This window comes from Lepidothrix coronata, unplaced genomic scaffold (assembly GCF_001604755.1).
Source record: "Lepidothrix coronata isolate B3197 unplaced genomic scaffold, Lepidothrix_coronata-1.0 Scaffold184, whole genome shotgun sequence".
NCBI classification, from domain to species: Eukaryota; Metazoa; Chordata; class Aves; order Passeriformes; family Pipridae; genus Lepidothrix; species Lepidothrix coronata.
Window position 1 is genome coordinate 474,956 of NW_016690364.1, and position 22,011 is coordinate 496,966.

The 22,011-nt window shown below is 39.6% G+C and overlaps 2 protein-coding genes across 2 annotated transcripts in view; one reads left to right on the forward strand and one right to left on the reverse strand.

Annotated features, from left to right (window-relative positions):
- Nucleotides 1–22,011, reverse strand: part of CMSS1 (cms1 ribosomal small subunit homolog (yeast)) — a 207,734-nt gene that overhangs the window by 19,060 nt on the left and 166,663 nt on the right. Inside the window, exon 3 of the mRNA XM_017830826.1 lies at nt 1,973–2,073. Coding sequence (XP_017686315.1) covers nt 1,973–2,073 — 101 coding nt within the window. The remainder of the gene's footprint in view (nt 1–1,972; nt 2,074–22,011) is intronic.
- The window catches only part of FILIP1L (filamin A interacting protein 1 like), a 187,302-nt gene continuing 179,172 nt past the window's right edge, over nt 13,882–22,011 (forward strand). The window contains exon 1 of the mRNA XM_017830819.1: nt 13,882–14,118. The gene's annotated coding sequence lies outside the window, so the exon portion shown is untranslated. The remainder of the gene's footprint in view (nt 14,119–22,011) is intronic.

Genomic DNA, 22,011 nt, shown 5'->3' on the forward strand with positions numbered 1-22,011 from the left:
CCTTATCCAAATGTTCACTGCCTACCTACTCACAAAATAGTTCTCTGCATGCCACCCTTAAGAAAAGGTCATTTGCATACTTTTCTTATGCAAGACACAGAGCAGACAACCAACTGCTTTTTGACATGGCTCCCTTGTGCTCTGTGTTTTTATGCTATTTTTACATGGAAATTCTTAAAATGCAGAAAACAGGAAATTTGTGCCGAGACCACTGATTTATGAACTAAAATGTCATAAATTCCTTGTTTGTTAATCCCAGACAGAACATAAAATATTTCCTGTATTATGTTTCTAACATATTTTTTTCTTTACATGTTGCCAAAATTACTGGAAATTCAAATGTAGAGTGAAAACATTCTTGCACGCGTGTGAAAGTTTACATTCTAAGTCAGACCTATACTCTGACTTTTGGAGCTTGAAACAAAGTAAACACATCAATGTGTCATTCAGAGTGGAGACAAATTACTCATTTCATTGTAAACCTGAGGACAGCCTGCAGACTAGGAACATAAATGTTCATAATCCTATTTGGTTGTCTCGTGACTGGCTTTAAGGTTCCAAGTCCACTGCAGAACAGCTTCCAGCCTGTGAATAAGGCATGGATGAGTAAAATGGGTTTTGTTATACACACCAGAACTACAAAAGTACTAGCTTTTCATAAATACCTCTGATTTTGCGAGTGTTTTGCTCTAAAGGACAGTAACACATCCATGACTTTGAGCTGCCATAAAGCATTTCCCTCTTGTAGTTCCGTGTCTAAACATTAAATTACCAGATTCCAAAATGCAGACTGATATTCTTTATATGACAGAAAGAGCTGTGGCAGGTGTTCTGCTACAGCTGAGCAGTCTCAGGACACCTTGGCAAGTACCTTGTGTTGGCTACTCCTTTCTAATGTTCTTATAAAAAGAGTCAAGCAACTTCCCCAAACAAAGTGTCTTAACTTACTTCTAAATGCTTAAGTGAAAACAATGTTGATGAAACTGGCTCCATAAAAATTGTCACCAAGCTGAAGACCTCAGCATCTGATCCCCTGGTAGAGCAAGTACAAAGTCAATACAGTTTTCTCCTGTATTGCTTGGTTCTCTTCCCTAATCAAAACGTTGAACTAGTTCAGATCTTTGGATCACTTCACCTTTGGTCTCCTTGGAAAGACACCCAAAAGCATTGTAATTGCTACCATGTTGTTTACACTTCTCTGTTACAAAAAAAGAACACCCTTGCAAATGGTTTTCACTTGGGCAATTGCCTAGGCATTACGTAGTGAATTTACTACTGACCTAGAGGTCAAAATTAATATCTATAACCTCAAGGAGAGACAGCTTCCAATGCAATTTTAGCTCTCTGACAGCCACTCAGTTGATTCTCCCATATGGTGTCAGGAAGGCAGAACAGATTTACCTTCAAACAAGAAACTTCTTAAAGTCATCTGATCTCTAGATGATTTTTTTTCTCGATGCTGCCTCTTCTTTGGCATACTCCATGTAATGCTGAACAACACAGTTCCTACTGTGATTAAATGAAGCTTTTAGCAGTGCAAGGGTAAGAAAACATCAATCCGTGTAGGACCCGAATTCTTCTTCACTTGAATCTTGCACAGGGGACATGCTTGGGCAGAGAAGTTGTACAATACATAAATATAGATTTCCAGACTTTGTGTGTGCAGGGAAAAGGAAAAAATTATAGGGTAGGACACTCGGTAGCACTATCCAGGCTTTTATCACTAGACAGACTTTTTAATCACTTTGTTGCCTGGCAACCTCAACTCACACAAAACAAGAGTGAAGTTATTATTGAAATGTACTTGAATGTGATCGCATCTAAACAAGGCAAAATAATTTAAAAAAATCTTATTACATGAACAGGTCAGATAAAGAGTGAAGAGAACTGTCCCTTTACTGAACAACAGGAGGTTTCTGTTTCTCTATGCATTATTATCTTTGTGCTCTAAACAATCACTAAATTTACAAACCTGCTTTCTTTTCTTTTTCACAGCAGGTTTGGAATCTGAATCTTGATGTGTTGCTGTCCTGTTATCACTTGCTTTCTCAACAGCTTCATCATCTGAAGGATCTAATGAAGAAAAAAAGAAGAGGGTTTTTTACTGTTTTTCAAACCCATATATCTTTGCATTCAAAAAAACGGAAAAAATCCTCATCTGAAAGGTTGTCACAATAATACAACCTCAAGATTGGCAATAAGCACAGTTGTAGTGATTCTTTTATCCTTTCCAGAACACTAGTATTTGAAATTTATTCTAAGATAAGGCCCAAGCTTCTCCTCGTCCTCACAGTATTACATCTGGCAGGCAATATATTTCTTTTCTTTCTGGAATGCTGCACAGTGGGTGCCAGCTGCGGGATCACAGGTGGAAATACCTGACCTTTCCAAAATCTCCGCTGAATTAAGCCAAGCAGTGAACAATGAAAAAATGTTTCTGATATAGTATATCTTAACTCACATGACATCTCTCCTCACTATTTCAGAACAAGTAAAACATAGTCTTGGATCTGTAGTGCTGCATTCACCACATATAATTACAGACCTATCTTTTTAAACCCCAAAACAAGCATTAACACTGGTATGGAAGACTAATGGCAATATGATCCATGGGATCACTGTAAAAATACATTTCACTTGCTAAGGTTGATGACACTTCTTTTAAAATAAGTCATCTCTTCCTACCAAAACAAGTCTTGCAGGTGAAGGGAAAAAAAAATAAAAATCCAACCAAGCACATACAAAAATGCACAAAACCCCCACCCTAAGTTGCCAAATGTCTTACTGACACCAATTAAAGAGGAAAAATCACAAGATTGCGATAATGTCCTACTGTATAAAAAAAATGTGCACACGTTTCCTGCTAGTACACTTTGTGTGTCTCTTACTTCACTAATAATTAGACAAAGGCACCATTCCCAAAGTTTAAGCAGTATGTTCACAAGACTAAAATAGGCTTATGTTTTGAAAGAAAGCTATTTAAAATCAGAAGTCTTTACTCATTCTCTGCTTCATCTCTTTTATCTACAGAAAGACTTTGGGGAAAAAATATATGCACAGCAACAGCTACTTCTAATACTGTTACACTAGTGCTTGAGATGTATTGAAACACAGACATTTCTGCTGGGGACTGAATTACTCCCTTGATCATTGCCAAAGCATTATCGTCCATCAAACTGAATTAATTCAACTTCTGTATCTGGAATATTTCTGCCCAACAGGTACTTAGTCATTATTGCAATCTCCTGTATTCCAAAGTTGTAAATTTACAGCTTCAAGATGGGTACAAACTGAAAGAGGGCAAATCTGGGCTAGATATTAGGAAGAAAATCTTTACTGTGAGGGTGGTGAGATACTGGAACAGATTGCTCATTGTGGATGCCCCAACCCTGGCAGTGTTCAAGTCGAAAAAAGCCTCATGCAACCTGTTCTAGTGGGAGGTGGTGTAGACTAGGGGGCATTTAGACCAGATGATCTTTAAGGTCCCTTCCAACCCTTAACATTCTATGATTCTATGATTCTGTTGCAAAGTTGAAAGATAACAAGTAAAGAAAATCATTGAATGTTTTATCAGGTTGGATGCTGTTTTTCGTGAAATCTTGCAAACCTTACTTTGCAAATCTTACTTGCAAAATCTTATTGGCAAACCACAAGAGCTTTAGAAACAGAACAGCAACTGAGAATTTTTTTCTGTTCAATACAACTAAGAGACTCCTAAGTGAAGGGGTTAGATAAACATGTTAATGAACTTAATTAAGACCAAATGCTATGGAAGAAATGACAGCATTTGTTTGCATCTCAACATAGGATGAAGATATATTCTGAAATCTTAAACAGGAATTCACCAAGAAAAGTCCTCACTTTCCAGATCTAGAGCAAATGCAGAAATGTGTACCACGGGAAGACTGCAGCTCAGTTGCCTATTTGCTTCATCCTCTTTGCAGGCACAGCCATCAAATTGGCAGCTGAATAAACGGACTGTGGCCACACAAGTGCCTTAGCCCATGTGGATATATATGTCTAGCCCTGTACAGCCAACACGTGGCAGTAGGTGAACTGGGAAAGAGAGAAAGTTGAAGGTTTGTGAGGTCAAATATCTTTCTGTTCTCCTCAGAATGTCCAAGTGCTCCTACACACAGCAAGAGCTCCTTCCCTGGCCTATTCCTCTCCAAAATCACTGACCACTTATATTCTCCAGTCCCTCTGGAATCTCAGATGTAATACTTCATTAGAAGAAGACGGAAAAATCACATCATTCAGCTTATTCCAGAAAGTTTAAATGGTATCTTGGTAACTCAGTGTTACCACTAGGCATTATCATCAGCTTGTTTATCTCTGTATCACCCTTCCACTGGCAAATTTATTGTGCTATATTTTGGTAGGGCAGCTTCTGTGTTTAAGGGCCCATCACTGACTTCCGCCTTATTTGCCCTGACTCCAGAGACACTGGAGGGGTGACCAGCTTTAACACACACCAGCTCCACGCTCCTGGAGTCCTGGACACACGACATCAAAGCAGGTTGTGGAGATATTATATAAATGAAGTACATAAAAGAAATCAGAATCACCTCTTCATCCCTCTTGCTCACTGTGCTTGAACTCCAAATACCCATTCCAGAGTATATCCGTGAATGTCTCACTGAATTGAATTGCTGTGCAAGCTCTTTCCAATGTTTCACATTGGAAATAAATGAGAATTCCATGAAATAGATTCAGGGGAAGCTGCCTGTGATCTGCAAGCATTCCTTCTTAAACCCCACTTGGCATGCTCTGAAAGGCAAACAGGAGTCGCCAAGAGGTTTTAAATAACCTCCTCTCTTTCTCACAACTAAAAGACACACTGCTAGCAATAGCAATCTAAAACTGGACAAATGGTTTCCATGCTCTGAAATAGCCTGACAAACAATGTACCACCTGTTCACTGCCCATCTGAGTTTTGGACAGCACTTCATGATGCAACGTCCTCTGCTTTCAGCAAGAAGTGAGAGAAGAGGGTATAGACTAAGGCTTAATATAAAAAAATCAGTGAAAACAGTTCTAATTTGAGCATCTTTCTGCAGTATCTGAGTATCTTTATTTCAAACAACAGGAAAACTTTTTATCTGTTCCAGAAACAACCACCCACATCCCAGGAAAGAGAGAGAAGCTAGATTCAAGCTGTGATTTTTTGTGACACCATGTCAGCTCCCATGACGACAGGAGCATTTTGTTGAGGGCATCAAAGCACCACAGGCCAGACTCTGCCAACCATGCTCACATTAAACAGTGTACCTTTCTCTGCAAGTAGTTACCTTGATGTCAGTGAGGTTATTCACAAAACAAATCATAACTTGATGCAAATAAATGCTGAAGCTCACAGATCACAAACATGTCTGTAACAGACCAGCACTGTTTGCTCTGCTTTGAGATGTCGAGCTTCCCAGGAGACTCCTCTCTGCTAGAATAGGAGAAAGCACAAACCCTTCCTTAAGAATAAACTGGCACAAATGCAGAAGCAAATTGATTAGTACAGCACTGACTTTCATCTCGCTTGAGGTGCAAATGAGCAGGCAGGCAAGGCACTGACAGAGTGCACTGCTTGAAGGGCTGATGTTGTTCAGTCCATCAATCCTCTTCATCTGCTTTCCTGCGGTGGACGGACCTTGCACAACCACAAGGTCATCAAAGACATCAGAACCATCACATAATGCTCTAGATACAGAAAAATAAATGGGAATTCCACAACTCTTCACGTGTTTTGCTTTGATATTACATCAGTGGCATGGCACATACTGACAGGCTTCCCAGTCATCAAGTGTTTATATTTGCTTTTATTTTGAACCATGCAAAAATGGAAAAAGCCATTTCTAATTAACACACACACACACACAAAGGAATAAGACTTCCTTATTTATAATATTGATCACTGTTTAAAATTATTGAGTGCAATGGTTTCTAACTTCTTTGCATTAATATATGCATATATGTCTAAGTACATCAATACATATACTAATCATATACATATACATACCTATATTAATACATACACATCTGTATGTTTATACACATTCACATAAAAAAGCACACAGATATTTAGATAATTTAACAGATTCCCATTAATAATCACCTTTATTAACTAATATATTCACAAAGAATACGTATTTGCTTGGTTATTTAGACTAGTATTTTTAAAGGCAGACAAGACCTTAATGACATAGGATGTAATGGCATGTGCTTTGATGTGAATCCAATTTTATTCATATAAGATAGCAAGTACATATAAATTTGCATTCGCTAGGCTGATTCGACATTACTGAGACTTCTGACCTTCACATGCCACTTTTCTACTCTGGAGTTATTAACAAAGGAGTCATAGTGACTACAACATAAATGAATTTCTGTAAGAACTAAGGGTGAACTGAAAAATGAAGCTCTTCTAGGCAAGACACCTCCAAAGGCCCCAAAATAAATAAAAAGTTTCACCTGAAAACAGTCTTTAAATTCTTAGAAAAATGCAACTTGTGGTTCAAGTAGCCTATGACTGAAATACAGGTAAAGGCAGCTCACAGAAATTATGGCAGGGATGGGAAGCTCATTACAGGAAGAGAATATGAAGAGAACAAATGGAGTTTTTTGAGAGAGAAGGGGAGGTGAGGTCCTTAGAACTGCTTATAATGTAGGAACAACGAACATATAATTAAAAAGAAACCTTCGAACAGAAAAATATTATTTTGCATACATACCCAAAGATAAATGAAGGAATGGTTTCCACTAAGTGGGGGTTTGTTTGGTTTTTTTTTTTAATCTGGAAGCGAAGCAAGATCAGGCACCTGCTTGATATCCAGAAGGTCCCCAGTGACACAGGACAAATTCATTTCTTACCATTAAATTAAACTCTGACAAAATTTGGAGTGAACCTGTTTTACATGCCCATGAGTGAGAATCCCTCAATTTTTATTTGATGTATCTGGCATTGCCCACAATCAGAGACACACTCTGGGTCAGAAGAATCTCTGGATCTGAACAGAAATTCCTGCTTTCTCTCTTATGCTCCCATCAGGGCTACATATCAGTACCAGACTAGAATTACATGAAAACAGAGTTTGTACAAAATTTATTATTGATCTGCCCCCGCTTTTCCCCCTCCCAATTTCCATCCTCCTCTGACTGTTCCAAATTTGCCTCATATCTGAAACCACATTTTAAATAAAGCCTGTGTTTTCTGATTTTTAACAAAAAGCCCCATAGTAGTGCGGAAACAGGTTTTGTATTTCTTATGCTCTCTTTCCAGTTTCAGATATTCTTTCCAGTTCAAACATATACTTTCAGAAAAGTACGTGCTTGTTGTTACTCTGTAAGCAGACATAGTTCACTCAATTTGGGTGTGCTATGATGTCTTAATTTCAGGCTGCTTTGCAGGCAATATTTTTATTTATTGGTTGACTAAACAGACTGATCTGTGTTCAGCAACGTGTGGGAAAAATAATTCTCAGGGCTCTCCACTTTAAATTCCACTTTAAATATATTTGACGCTGATTAAAAGGCCAAATGTGTTGAGTCTTTTCTTAATTGCCATTTTTCTTTGGTAGGAGGGAGGAGAGGGGCATAGATGAGGTCAGAGAAAATAAAAAAATTGAAGTCTGAGACTTTTTTTATTATTCTCATAGTTTTGCTATTAAAAACTGGCCTGAATCTTCAGTGAATCAGATTAAACAATTTTAACGTCAGTGCGCTACTTAGAATTTTTCTCATTGCATCTCTCCTGCACGTCCCACCAGGTACACACCGTGCAAGGACAATTAATGTTCTGTAAAAGGTAACAGCTGTCAGCAAAATTGGCTCCCAAGTCCCTGTTCATCCTTGCTCAGCTGAGAGACCTCCTATTGCCAGCAGAGTTGTGCTGATCACAGTAACTAAGCTAAAGGTGGTGATGGCAGTATTTTAACATATCCCTACGGTATCACTCCTCAAGGCAGGATAACCTGAAGCTCAGGTATGTCCTGCCACCAGGATCAAACAACAGATGAGGTCTTTTAAATGAAACAGGCCTAGCTGGTGGGCTGGTTAACTAAGAAGAAAGGATTAAAATTTTAAATATTTTAAAGTACTCCAAACTCAACCACTTCCCTGACAAAAGTGAAAGGTTCTGCACCGCAGTGGGAGAAGGGGGTATGGAAGTCGGTGGTTCACAGCAGAAATAGGTAAGCAGCAGCTCAAACTGCCTCCTGGACAAATCCCAAATTACTCAGCTGTGTGCCACCAGCACAGCTAACCCCAAAAGGAGGATCTCTTTCATGTCTACCAGGACAATCCTTTCCAAGTTCCCTCCCCATAGGCAATGGACAGCTTTGAATTTTCCTGTTGAGAACCCTAATAATAGCTCAGATACCCTGGAGCCCATGGTGCAAAGCCAACTGACCAAGCAATAATTATGAAGCTCTTCTGGGATTTCCAGACCAGCCACATGGAATGGCTAAGAATCCAAATTTTATTATTAATATGGTTCTTCAGACCACTTGCTGGCTATATACCATGACAGTATTTTACAAATTGCTAGTAAATGAGATAAATATGTCAGACACAAAAGTGTCTGTCCTTGGGGAAGATCATCACATAACCATTGCATCAAAAATAGCTACAACAGTGTCAGTACCCTTTTCATTTTTCAAATTGCTCTGACTAAATTAGAAAGGGTCCCCTGGCACCCCCAGAAAAATAAATAATTCTCCCCATCACAGGCATGCATCACGTGCAGTGGCATAACTGAGACATCCAGATGACATATTACAGAAAAGAAAAAAACCAACCAAAACATCTTACCTCCTTGAACAAGGATTAGCTAAATCATTTAAAACAGTATAGCAAAACATGATTTAATCTTAGGAATCAGTATAAGAACACATACGAGAAATGAAAAATTAATATTTAGTTGCATCAAAAGATATAATATTACAGCTCAGTGCAAATCTTTGATGCAAGTTTTGCATTTTAGCTTGCAAACCAGTGTAATGAATCAAATTAAGTGCCTTCATTCATAACGTCTGAAAATATGTGGGTATTTTGACCATTTGGAACTAAAAGAGGGAATGCTGTGAATGAGCTGGTATCTGTTACTGCTACTAGGAAGCAAGAAGCTGGGCATAAAGCTCTGTTGCAGGTTAGTTACCTTTCCTTTTTCAACTTTATCAGCCTACTGCAACAGAGAACAGAGTTGTCTCTCTGTCCGGGCTGAGATAATCTCCACGGTAATTACAAGTGGTGCCACTCTCCATCATCCCAAATCATCCACAGTCCCCTACAGTCTCAGCACTGTTTTGCCTTTCAACCTCTAAGAACAAAGGACTCCTCCTGCAAAACAGATCTATTCCAGCACAAGAGTAAGTTTTCATATCTGTGAGGATGCCTTGAACTGCAGACTTTACCTGCCAAGGTATGTGAAAAAAGCTATTTTGAAGTGCACTTGTGAGGCACATCTGAAGGACACACAATAAGCAACTGAGCAGAAACAGATACAGTTCTATCAAAGAATGAAAAGTGCTTAAACTTTGTCCCATTAGGTAACATTCAGATAGTACAAGCTTTTTCACACTCCATCCAGCCTAAGCCTGTGCCAAGCCAGAATTTCCTGTTAATAGTCTATAGAAATTCCCTGTAATAATTTTAAAGTATTTGCAATAGCTTGTACTACAAAGGCAAACACAATATTCTTCTAAAAATGCAAACTTCTTCCTAGGGCAGTTCAAAAGGCACATCTACTACAAACTATTCTTTTTGCCTGATAAATCTGGTGACAGGATAATCAGTTTAGGTTCTTCTTCCTTACACTGAAGGACAATTTAAATTAAAATCACTGCCCACTCAAGCAAAAAAGAACTGGTCTTAATGGAATAATATCAAGTTAATTTTCACTGTGCTCTGATACGATAAAAATTTTTTATCTCACAGACTTAACTATCTGCAATGAAAAGAATCTCCCACAATAAATTCATAACAACTACCCTTTTTTTTAACATTTTCCCTTTAATATTCAAAATAGGTACTTCTAAACTAATTTTTGACATGACTTGCTGACTGGGAGTGAACTAAAAGACAAAATAAAGAGCATATGAGAAAATAAGATCAGAGGAAATTCTCTGTTGTACACACGTAAGCACAAAAGAATAAACTTTATATGATCGAGGTTAGGTCCAGCTTTTGGTATAGCAACAACCTAGCCCTGTTCATAATCTGACTTTTCCATTTTGCCTGTAAGACAGAAACATGGTAGAAAAATCACAAAACATGACTGATCAGAGGTAAAAGTAGCAGGCCACTTCTAATAAAAATAACTTTTTCAAATGCAAGGAAAGGATTGAATTTGACATCCTGTCGCTGCCTCACACAACGAATACCAGCATCACCAAGGTAAGCAGTGAGAACTCAACATCCATTTAGTCACTGCAGTTTTAAAACCCATAGTAGGCAAACACAAAGATCAGACATGTTAGGAATGTGACAGGCCCTTCTACTGTTCGGCATCCAATTTAATTTCTTCATTATGGGCTTGCCAAACGAGCAACTAGAGACTGAAGACACAAAAATACTTCAGCACAGGGTGCAAATCAGTTCTGTTGTTTGCTCTAATACCCTTTGCCAATGTCATCATGAGTGAAGGCTGAGATGACACCCACAAATCGCTTCAGTCTACTCTTTTTCTTTTGTTCTCTCAAAAACTACATGCTGAAACTTCCAACGACCTCCTTATATCTCCAAATTAAGTTTAAAAGCATATTTCTAAAGAGATGGAGAAGTGGAAGACCATTCAATTTGTTTGTAAGTAGCATGTGGGTTTGGGTGTTTACAAATCTACCGGATGAACATTATAAATGTTAACCTTGCAAAAACAGCTTCTCTTCTTGATAGATGCCAGGCATTACATACCATATAGTCAGTTCAGAAAACACTCAAAAGGATGCCAGCAATATGGTGCAACAGTTTATGCTTGTAACAGAGCAATACCCAACTCTGAAAAACAGAGGAAGAGGGCAAGCCAGGATACGGCTGAGCATATTGGAAACTGGCAGAGATGTTATGGTTCACAATCTCACCTTGTAAATGCTCTGTGGGATCTTTAAACAACTACAAGTGTCTAGGAATTTGAGGTTAATCAAGAGAAAAAACAGTTGACATATACTAGTTACAGAATGTATGATTGTACTGAGGGAGAATCCCACAAGTCTGGCTTGAAATAAGTCTCAACCCCAACAGAGCCATCTGAGGGAGCAAACAGACTGGGCTCTGCAAAAGCCAGACCCAAATTACTCCAGAGAAAATGCTAACAAAGAAAGTTGGGCAGGTAAAGAGAAAAACTGACTATGAAGAAGCAGAAAGACCATCCACCATCATAAGGAAAACACAAGTTAAGAGCCCAGGAAAAGCTAGGCACAAACTAGGGCCTGACTCTTTACATTTCCTTTTTCGTGGTGCGGACAGGAAAATTGTGCAAAAGTCACCCTAAAAAAAACTTGAGTGTATACAGCTGTCAGACAAAACACTTTTTCATCCATCTTAACAAACACATACAACCACTCTAAGAGTCTTTCCCCCTTCTTTCAGGATGTTTGCATCACTGGCGTTGGTCAAGCACCATTTACAGCCCTGTACACACAAACAGCGTCGTTCTAGACAAGCTTCTCCAAAGATTAACACTCCCTGCCCAAAGCCAACCAGCGTATTACTTGTATGAGCAAGAAATCACCCCCCTTCCACAATACTCACATGGCAGAAGTGCATGTCACAGTTCCTGACAAAGTATGACTATTCCTGTGCTTTAGGACCCAGCAAGCACTGCGATTCCTTCTAAGAACTACAGATCTATCATGTATGGAAGCTGCTCCAGCTGTTTGCTGCAGAGGGTGAAAAGCTGGTGAAAAAGAGAGTGAAAAGTATACCACTCATGCTGGGAAGAAGTATATATTTCCTCTCTAATCCTCATCTCTTTCATGGTCTGAATGAAGGGATCTGTGGTGATTTCAATATCCCAGCCTTAGAGGGAGGGCAGAAGCAGCAGTGGTACTGTGCAGCTGGAGTTGGTAGGGTTGGTCTGGATCTCATGAGAGCACCACCCTGGAGCACAGACAGCACAATGCTATCAGTATGTAATAATGCTGGTGACCCATACATTTAGAATTTCACTGTTTACCCAGTGCTAATATATTACTCAATATACATCTATCTGGAGGTGGACTCATTAATTTTTCAAGTTCTCCCTTCAAAATCAAACACTAGCATCCTTCATTTGTTATAATTTTCATTTCTAAAAACATTTATTCTTGTTAATGGGGAAGAAAGGGGTAAACTGGGAGGAAAGAGGAACTTGGATAAATCCATAAAATCACTTAATGGGTGGGCTCTAGCCTAGGTCTGACTATGAGCAAGTTTTAGCCAGGAATGTAGCCCAGATGTGATGTCTCCCGTAATACTGCCAAGGATTCATATTTTTTACTATTCTCTATATTGGGAAGCAGCTGTGGCTCACAGCTGTAGTTCTTGCTGTGAGGGTAACACAGAGAGCTGGCTGATCCTGTGGACTTCAAATTATAGATCATGATAAAATTACACAGTGGAACTTGCCAAAAATAGTAGGCTGCAATTAAAAAAGATACATAGCACACTTCACAAAAACTTAACAGCACAAATTATTGTTCACAGATACACATTGCTACTTTACTGACTACTGGTACCATTCCCACCTTTTTGGCTCATGGATATTTTGCAGACATTTTGCATCTACAGTATGCAGTTATCACAGTCCTGATGTTCTCTCAGTCAGGTTTTCTCAGAATATTGAAAATTGTATGCTTGCATACAATGTAGCATGCACTCAGATATATGTTACCACCAAAAAATATATCCCACTGAAGAACAGTACTGCAAATAATCTTTCATCCCAACTCTCTTACCCATCTTTACATAGAACATGAGAGTTGACATTTTGAGCTGCTCCAATTTCTGCAGCTTTTTTTATTTAGAAGCCTTCATATGACATAGCAGTATCAGGTCCCCGTTTGACAGAGTATCAGGTTAACTCATATCAAGTTAAACTCTCCTTCAGGTTAAGAACAAAATACCCTGACATGTTGCTACATAGAGTTAGAGTGGCAAATTCCCCGGATTATAAAACATCTGTTGAAAACCAGTTCCCCATCTAAGGCACAAGGGCTATGCTTCTGTGCCTCTTATTCTTTTGTTTCCTCCTCTGCATATACTACACATTGCTGTGCAGTTTGGTCTCTGATACTGCAGATGCCCCTTCAGGCTATCCTAGCATCTCACATTTATACAGTGCTAGAATATGCATTTGTGGATTTAACTCACTTTTACAAAAAGTCTTGCTTATTATAAGAGCAAGTGAAAGGAAGGATAATTGTTACACTTAGAAGCTTTTAGGGAAATACTGTACACTGATACATTAAGGTTTTTGAGAGGAAGAAAGGCATCAGGCTTGTCATCTATGTCAATGCTCTCTATTTAAAACTAACAAATTACAATGCAATCTATCATCTGTACAGGCCTTTTGTGAACTGACATGCGGCTCAGTTGCCTAAATGAAGAAATAAAGCACATTATGAGTCAATCAGTTCTAACTACCATGAAAATAAGAGCTCATACCTACATTCATTTGCTGCATGCAGATAGTCGATTGTTTTTCTGTCCTTCTATGCTGCAGTCCTTTTCCCTCAGATCCTCTCTACTAAGAAAAGGGACATACTCGGAGGTCAGTTTTCCAACAAGGTCATCTGCCTTCAGAGTATGAAGAGAATTGCACAGAAAGTGGGTTGGGCTATATTTAGAGTTTGGTCCAACTCTGTGCCAAGGTCCCCCCCGCTGTCTCTCTCTTGCAGCACCGTCTCAGGTTTATTCTTGCAGATTCTCAGCCCACAGAACACATGAGGAGAGGAAAGTCCCTCTGAGCTACTGCTGGGTTGAGGTTTTTTGCAATTTGCTAAAAACAAGTGGATCAGCAGTTCAGATGAGAACTCCTTAAATCCCTAACTCTTCTAGTATTTATTTTCCTTTATTTAAGTGGATTTTCCCTTTTCCGTTGAATAAGGAGAGGAAACTGCCTGGGATAGAGCAAAAAGACTCTCCTGAGCTAAGGTAAGGTTGCTTCATTTTTGTACTGTCATTGTAATTATAGACCAATTGATGATGACTTGGATCAGATATGCTTTTTCTGCTAGACCAGTTCTGCATGTCAGCATTAAGGGTATTTTTGGATAATTAAATTCTTCATTTCAAAATATCAATTTTCATTATCTTTGCCTATAGGAAAATGGTAAAATAAAAGGATATCAGCATGTGCAATAGAATATACATTATCTGATTTTACCTGTTTAAATTAATGTAAAAAGCACACAGCCATGCCAACAGACTGTATCATTCCAAAAATAAGAGAAAATCAAATGTGTGACTATATGCACAATGATTACATATACAGGCATGCATTTAGATGTGCTGAGTGATGTTTTATCCATGTTATTTTGCACATTTAGATGTGCTGAGTGATGTTTTATCCATGTTATTTTGCCCTGTGCAAGCAGGGCATCAGATCTGCAATACAGGGTTTGCTGCAAAGAGCACACATATAAGTAAAAAATTATAATTAATAAATAAACACATGCTCAAATCCCTTTATAGTTCTAAAGAAGTTGCTCAGCTCCGGAGTACAGGCAGTGTTACAGATCATACTGGTCTCCTTTCACTGAATGCTATACATTGGTTCAGCACTGCTTCTCCTTTTAAAAATACATATAGCTCAACAGTTTTCCTCAGCACCATTTTAAACTGCTGTGATTCATAAGGGAGAAAAGACCTGGACAGAGTACATCATGGCATACCTGTCTGTAAGGAGATCCTAACACACTTCAGGTCACATGGACATGATGATACTGTGGTGTGGACTCCAACATGAGACTATTATCATGTAAAGACAGTCTGGAGCCATGGATTTAGCACTGGCACACACACACACACACAGACTTTCTAATGCAACATGACCATAGCAAACACACAGGAACAGTAACCTGAAAAAACTGGGTAGAAAGGTCCACTTGATCCAAAAGTCCAAACACTAATGTGACAGCACCAAAAAGTTCTTCACAACAGAATCACTACATAAAAGTCTTAGGAGAAGCAACTAAAGAAAGGCAGATGGATTCTGGATTAAAAGTAAGCAAAGGGCAAGAGAGGTCACCAAGTCACAGGGAGTTCAGCTAAGCCATGACAACTGGATGAATTCCTGTATTTATTTCAGGTTATCTTTACTTAATGTAGCTATTGGTTAAACAATGCCATGCAACAGGTTGTAAAAGCAAAAGATTACAAGTTGGCAAAAGTCTTACCTGCTAAAGGAACTTCTATTTTGGTTATCTCCAACTCTGTATAAGACCATCTCATCATCCTTTGCTTCTGATTTTGCTTAGTAATTTATGCTTGGAGTCTTAAGTTTGTTTGAAGGATGTCATAAACACCATGCATTTCACACATAATATCTTCCTAGCACTCCTTGGACTCTTTAACAAATGATAATTATGGCAGCATGCTATTGAGCCAACTTGGGCTGTGTGGCATGTGATAATTCAGATTCATCCAGAAGGTTCGTATTGCAAGAACTTGAAGATGAGGCTCTTACAGAAGGGTTACTGTAAATGCATTCATCAAATTCATCAGCAAGTAAAAGGCTTCAGAGTATAAAAGCACTAGTGCAGTTTAAGATTGGCAACAATCTTTTATAAACAGTTGTTACACACTGAAAAGAGGAAAAATACATCTTTATAAATTTTTAAATGTTCAGGTTTTGCCTAAAGTTATTGCTTAATGAATCAATCTACTTTTTGTGACGCTTTGTGGTACCTATTCTCCATTTGCATGTGGGAAAATATTATTCCCCTATTGATGTTAAAGACATCAGGGGTGTAGAGCTGGCTTTAAAAAAAGGCAGTAGGAATGTGACTGAGCTTACTAACACAGCATTCACAAAGACCCCCTGGCAGATGGACAGGAGCACTGCTGCATCACAGTGGCAGACAGGGACTGGCTTGTTTTGAAGGGAGGGTCATCACACCTTCCCCAGAGGATCTGAGCCTAAAATGTGTCCATCACCCAAACTGGTAGGAGGTTTGTTGACATGGAGATGAGAGAATGACAGCATTGGAAAATGACAGTATCGCTTCGATGACAAACACGAGCATGGCGTTGCTAGAAGAAGCTAGAAAGAAGCACATCTGTGTTAAAAGGCCTCTTCATACTCTAATGTAAACAAACTTCAATCTGCTTCTAACCTCTTTCTGGTTGGGGCTGATCCTACTTGGTAGGATCCTCCTCTTCCTATTCTCTCCTCTCCGTTATAAAATTCCAGTGCCATGAGCTAGCTTCATCTTGCTAAGGTGTGATATCCAATGGAGATCGTAGCAGAAATCACCATGGAAGGGAGAAAAATAAAATAAAATATAAAGGAAGAAATTATGGGGTTTTTGTCTAGTGTAAAAAAGACTGACACCCTTCATTTCTATTAGAGGGGTTGATGGGGCTGAAACCCACTTTCCTCAGTTGTGGCAGAGGGTATGGCCATATATATTGAATGACATGTCCAAGGCTGTGGAGGAGGAGGAAGAGAAGGCTTGGCTGATGATGTGTGCTGCCAGCTGGCCAGGCAAAGCTCCAAGGGGACATTCACAAACTCCTTGCTTTGGCACTGTCCCCCTCAGCTGACAGGTGTAAGCAGGGCCACAGCCAGATGGCTAAATCCAAACAGCGCCATGGGGATAAGTCCCATGAGCAGTCAGATCCCTACTACTACTCACTGTATTTATGTTCTGGCTTGGAGCTTTCTTCTGGTGCAACCAAACAACAAACAGTGCTGGGATTTTCCTCCCTCCCTGCCAAACTGAACTGACAGAAACAAGCTGGGATTTTGAGGGGGGTCAAAGCATATCTCAGCTCATACTGAACAAGTACCTTTAGCAAGAGGCCCTGTCAGATGCTACAGCGTTGTTGGTACGTGGCTCTGGTGTCAACTAGCAGGACTCAAGACTCACTCCACTCACCACCATCTGGTGCTACAGCCAACATCCAGGCAGGGACACCCAAAAAGGAATTGGAAGAGCGTGAGAAGGGTAAAGGTGGCACCTAGAGTGTCAGTCTGTGAGTACTTGGGTACAGTTCTGTGTGTATACCTGCATGGGAGGGGAACACGGTATTCGGTATGAAAACAGGTTGCTACAACTGCTGAAGGAGCTCTACCTCAACACCTGGACTGAAATTCTCTTTCCAAACCCTTAGCGACTATTGCCATGACTTCTGAATATACTTTCCAGGAAGAACGTAGGATGATATGACAATACATGCTGTATAGATACTTATAGATGCAGAAAAAGCACAAAGCTATAGTTAAGCAAACAGTTAATGAAATAATTACAGTCATTCTGCTAAGCAGTGGTTTCCTCTGAGACTTACTGGTAACAAGGACAGGGAAGAAAATCAAAGTCCATACTCACAACCAGCCACACAGCCCCAAGCTTTGTCTGACCTGCTTTCACAAATTCATCTCTCAAATATAGGAAGGAAGAAACCCAACAATGTAATTTTTCCATAGGATGCTGTCTGTGCACCAGTGGTAGTGATATCTTGTTGCAGAAAACAGTCTGCTCTGAGGGGAGGAATAGCCTCATTGCCAGCATTTTCTTTCAGCAGGATACATTGTTGGGACTAACAGAAACATCTCCAACGCTGGTTTTCAGATTCTGCATTACAAAATATTAGTTTTGATGGTAGCAGATTGACTCTTGTCTACTCAAAGCGCAATGAAGTTTCATGCTCACCTAAGCATAATAAGGTACAGGATAAGGAATCTACCAGAACACCTACTGGCCTGGTACTCTACTGGCCTGCAGTACCACACTGCTTTGCAGTTGAAACTGCCAGCTCCAAACTCATGAAAACTTCAGGCAAACCACTGTTGGCTACATTCCGTGCCCTCCTTCTCACCCAGATATCTTTGTGGTCCCACTCAGTACAGTTCTATGGGTCTCAGTCCTGCTTCAGTGATTGTGCAGGATTGGTACACAACCCATTCATTTGAGACAAGGTGTGTGGGGCACAGCCCCTGCACAGAAACAGGAACCTGGGGTCTTCTCAAAGCAGGAGAAGGGAAGGCAGAAGGAGCAGCCCCACCTGACATCCCACACTGACCACCAGCATAACTGAGGACAGCAGATGCAGCTGGTTTCCCTGGTCACATCTGTGTCTCTCACCTGCAGTCATACAATGCACATACATATGTACACAGCTGTGTACAGACAAATTACAAAGCTGCAGCATGGAGAGATCTATTCATTATCCCTTAACACCAAAACATACTATTTTATGCTAAAATGAAGCATCTCCTTTGAAAAACGCACTCATTTTATATGGACTTTCACTAGACAAAACGGAGAGCAACTATGATGGCTTTGCCTAAAAATGATGATGTGAATAAAATTAAACAACTGAAAGCAGTTTACCTGGAATGTTATAAAACAGTGTGCAGGGCAATGAAACAGCATGTATACACCCAGTGCAGTGGTCGTTACCTATACTTGAAAATATTCCTTCAAAAGTATTTAAAAATGGAGGATGTACAGCTGGCCACCTGCACGGATTGTTCCTCTCATTTTCACAGAGCTGGTCCCAGCTCCAGGCTCAGTGATAGCTCCAGAAATAAGCTGAAAACAGAGTGCTCCAGTGGGGATATGTTTCTTACATCAGTAATGGAGGTACACAGCATGCTCAGAGGGACCTCTGCTCCCTCAGGAGAGCTCAGCAGGAGCTGGGAGCCTGGGAAAGAACCAGCACAGCAATGGCTGTGCTTTGCTGAAGCAGTTTCTCTATAAAGGGTGTATGTGTGGCTTTCTGCTGCTCTGTGACATCTGCCAAGGAAAGGGATTATATGCAAGGCTAGACTGTATCCGTACATTTCAAATGAGGATGAACAGAGTTAACTTTTAAACTATTTCCAATGAAACTCCCACCTATAGAATGCGGCGTTAAGTCATGCAGGAAGAAACAGTTAAAACTGGGATTATACAAAACTAACACACATTTCATATCTTACATTTGCCCAAATTCTTTCAATTGCAGCAAATTCACAGTGACCACTACTGATGCAAAAATGCCACAAGAAGTAATCCAACAGCACTGAATTCTTCTGTCTCAGACATCAGAGAGTGAAAGAACATATGCACAGCTGCAATACTGTAAATTACAATTTCACGTAAAATGAATCACAGTCCTGTTAAAAGAAATCCTTGGAGGTGAACTTTTCCACTTTTCACTCATAATCAGCTTTTTAGTATACCAATCTGATCTGCAGGCATTCACTTGAGCAGGTGTCCAATCTCTAGCATGCAAGTAACATTAAAAAAAAAAATCACCATTTTCAATGCAGTTGTATTTAGCACAGTACTCATGCAATTTTCTTAACCACTAATAATATTACAGATGAATATAAGAGTGAAGGATAAAAAGAAAGTAAAAGAATCTCCAAATGAATGTCAAATGTTTGAGATGCTCTCCCTAAAGAGACTATTTAAAAAGCACATGCAAAGTATACTGAAGAATAGGGATTTTACATCATCTTCTCAGTACAAGAGAAAAGCAAAGGGTTGAGATGAGGCATCAGGACTCATGTGTTCGAGCACATACTGTTGCTCTGTGGTTTATCTCACCCAGCCAAGCCAATGGGCTGCACATTCCCCGCTAAAGGTACCCCCACTGACCAGCACTGACCCACACAGGGGGTGAGATCACTCAGGCTGTGACGGAGTTTCTCGATACAGACAAGTAGACACCAAGAGGTTGAAATTGTATGACCTCTCAACTCTTTTGCAACTTGAGACTCTTGAAGGGGGAAAACCAGAGTCTTTGTTCCCTCGCGCCAACTTTCATCTGACCTCCAGCTGTCTGAGGTGGACAACATGTAGTCTAATTATAGGTTTATTGAGTCTTCTCAGAGATTGGCTCCTTACGTGGGCAAAGGATCTCATGAATCTCTTTCAGAGCACAGATATTCCTCCATTTTAGACTGCCCTATCATAAATGTGCAAGGCAGGTTTCCCATCAAATTTGCTTCTTTGCCACTGAAACAAAAGCAATAAGGCTAGGCTTCATCAAACAATGCAGGGTATGGAGGGATCACTAGAGAAGGCACAGCTAGACTCCTCCCTACTGTCCTTTTCTGTGACACATCACTTAAATAGAGCTGCTAATATTAAAGACATTTTTATTAATACAAGTGTAAAGCTATGATATGTACTAAGCAGTTGATATTATACTTTACCATGGTTGATGATGTACTATATATGAGTTGATATGTTGTGTTTCCTTTGTGTGCATGCCCACTGCACGTGGTCAGAGCAGGGAATCCTAGAGGATTTATCTGGGTGGAAGTCAGGTGCACATATATGCTTTGTTATACTAAAGAGCTTGGGAGTACACATTTCTACATCTGATAGGGACTGCTTAGCCTTTAGCAAATTACTAGCACTTCCTGCATCTCAGTTCTTCTTATTGCAAAAAAAAAAAAAAAAAAGTAGAGATATCCCTTAATGGGGTGTTTTGGAGCCTAAATAACATATGTAAAGTGCTATAGGATTCTGGAAGAAACCACTATAGTAGAATATAATAGTTGTTTGTTATATTCTGACAAGAAAGGACATGAAATTCCTTTCTTTAAACCTTGAAAAAGCATCAGCGTTTTTAAAATCATTTTTGAGAATCCAAACCAGTTGCATTCAGACCATTAAGATGGAGACCAAACCCGGGGCTTGCTCTGCCAGAGAGTTACAACTCAGTAGGGTCCCTTTTAATTCTGAGTTACAATTCTCCAGGTCCCAGTATTGACAGTCACAATCAAAGGCTTCTTTGTCATGTCTTTGCTATTCAGCAGCTTCTGGGAGAGTGCCTTGACATGACACAAGCGAACGATAAGGATTAGCCTTATCCAAAGAATTTCACTACCGCATCCAGCTCAAGGACAAACTGATGACAGACTACGTAAAGCCAGGGTCAGAATATATACAGCATGGGAGAGACAGAAGCAGTCCTTTATCTAGTTCCTGAAGTCTGAACTCTGGAGACAGCCTCGTAAGGCAGATGTCACTCTGGTATCCTGTATGAATTCACATGATGTGAATTCTTCACTCGAGACCCTGTTGGGAAAAGTGATCTCCTCCTCCCTGATTTACTGCAGAACTGCTGATAAGGAAACCCCGCTGTAGGAGAACACTACCCACAGCACAGCAGGGATGAGATAGGCAGCACATCCGCAGAGGAGAGATTGGCATCTTAGCCAAAGTTACAGAAAACAGCAATCGTAAAATATTTCAAGTCTTACAATATGGAAAACAGTATAACACTCAAACCAGAGATACTTTGTCTCTCACTGTTTGTCTTTAGGAGCAGAAAGAATGGCTGTATACAATTTGTGATATTAAACAGAGTCCAGCACAGCAATAAAAAACCTCCAAAACCAAACCTAAGTACTGTCATGGTAATTTTATCCTTTTGCTTATTTTTTTAAAAAACTGAACTAATTACTTAGCTCAGCAATGGTCAGGACTACACCAGGACTGTAATTAAGGTAAAACCCTGGGGAACAATTTTGATTAGAGTGGAGGTTTCAGCTGACTATATTTTAATTAATCAGAGTAGTACAGCACTCTGAATCCCCAGATATTCCATATCAATCTGTAGACTAACATGACTTGTTTCAGAGCATGTTTTAACATTGCTCTAATGAATTCTTCAACAATTCTTTTAAGTCTCAGAGGTAATCTAATTTCTTTTCTATTTCTACTATAGAGGCTTTCAACTGACATTTCAACTATCTATCACTAAAATCATGTGCCTGTGGAATGCCAAATATAGCTTTAGAAACCAAATATCTCTTCAATAATTGTATTAATTAAAAGCTCAGAGGATTTCCTAATTACGAAAGAAGTTTTTTTCATATTG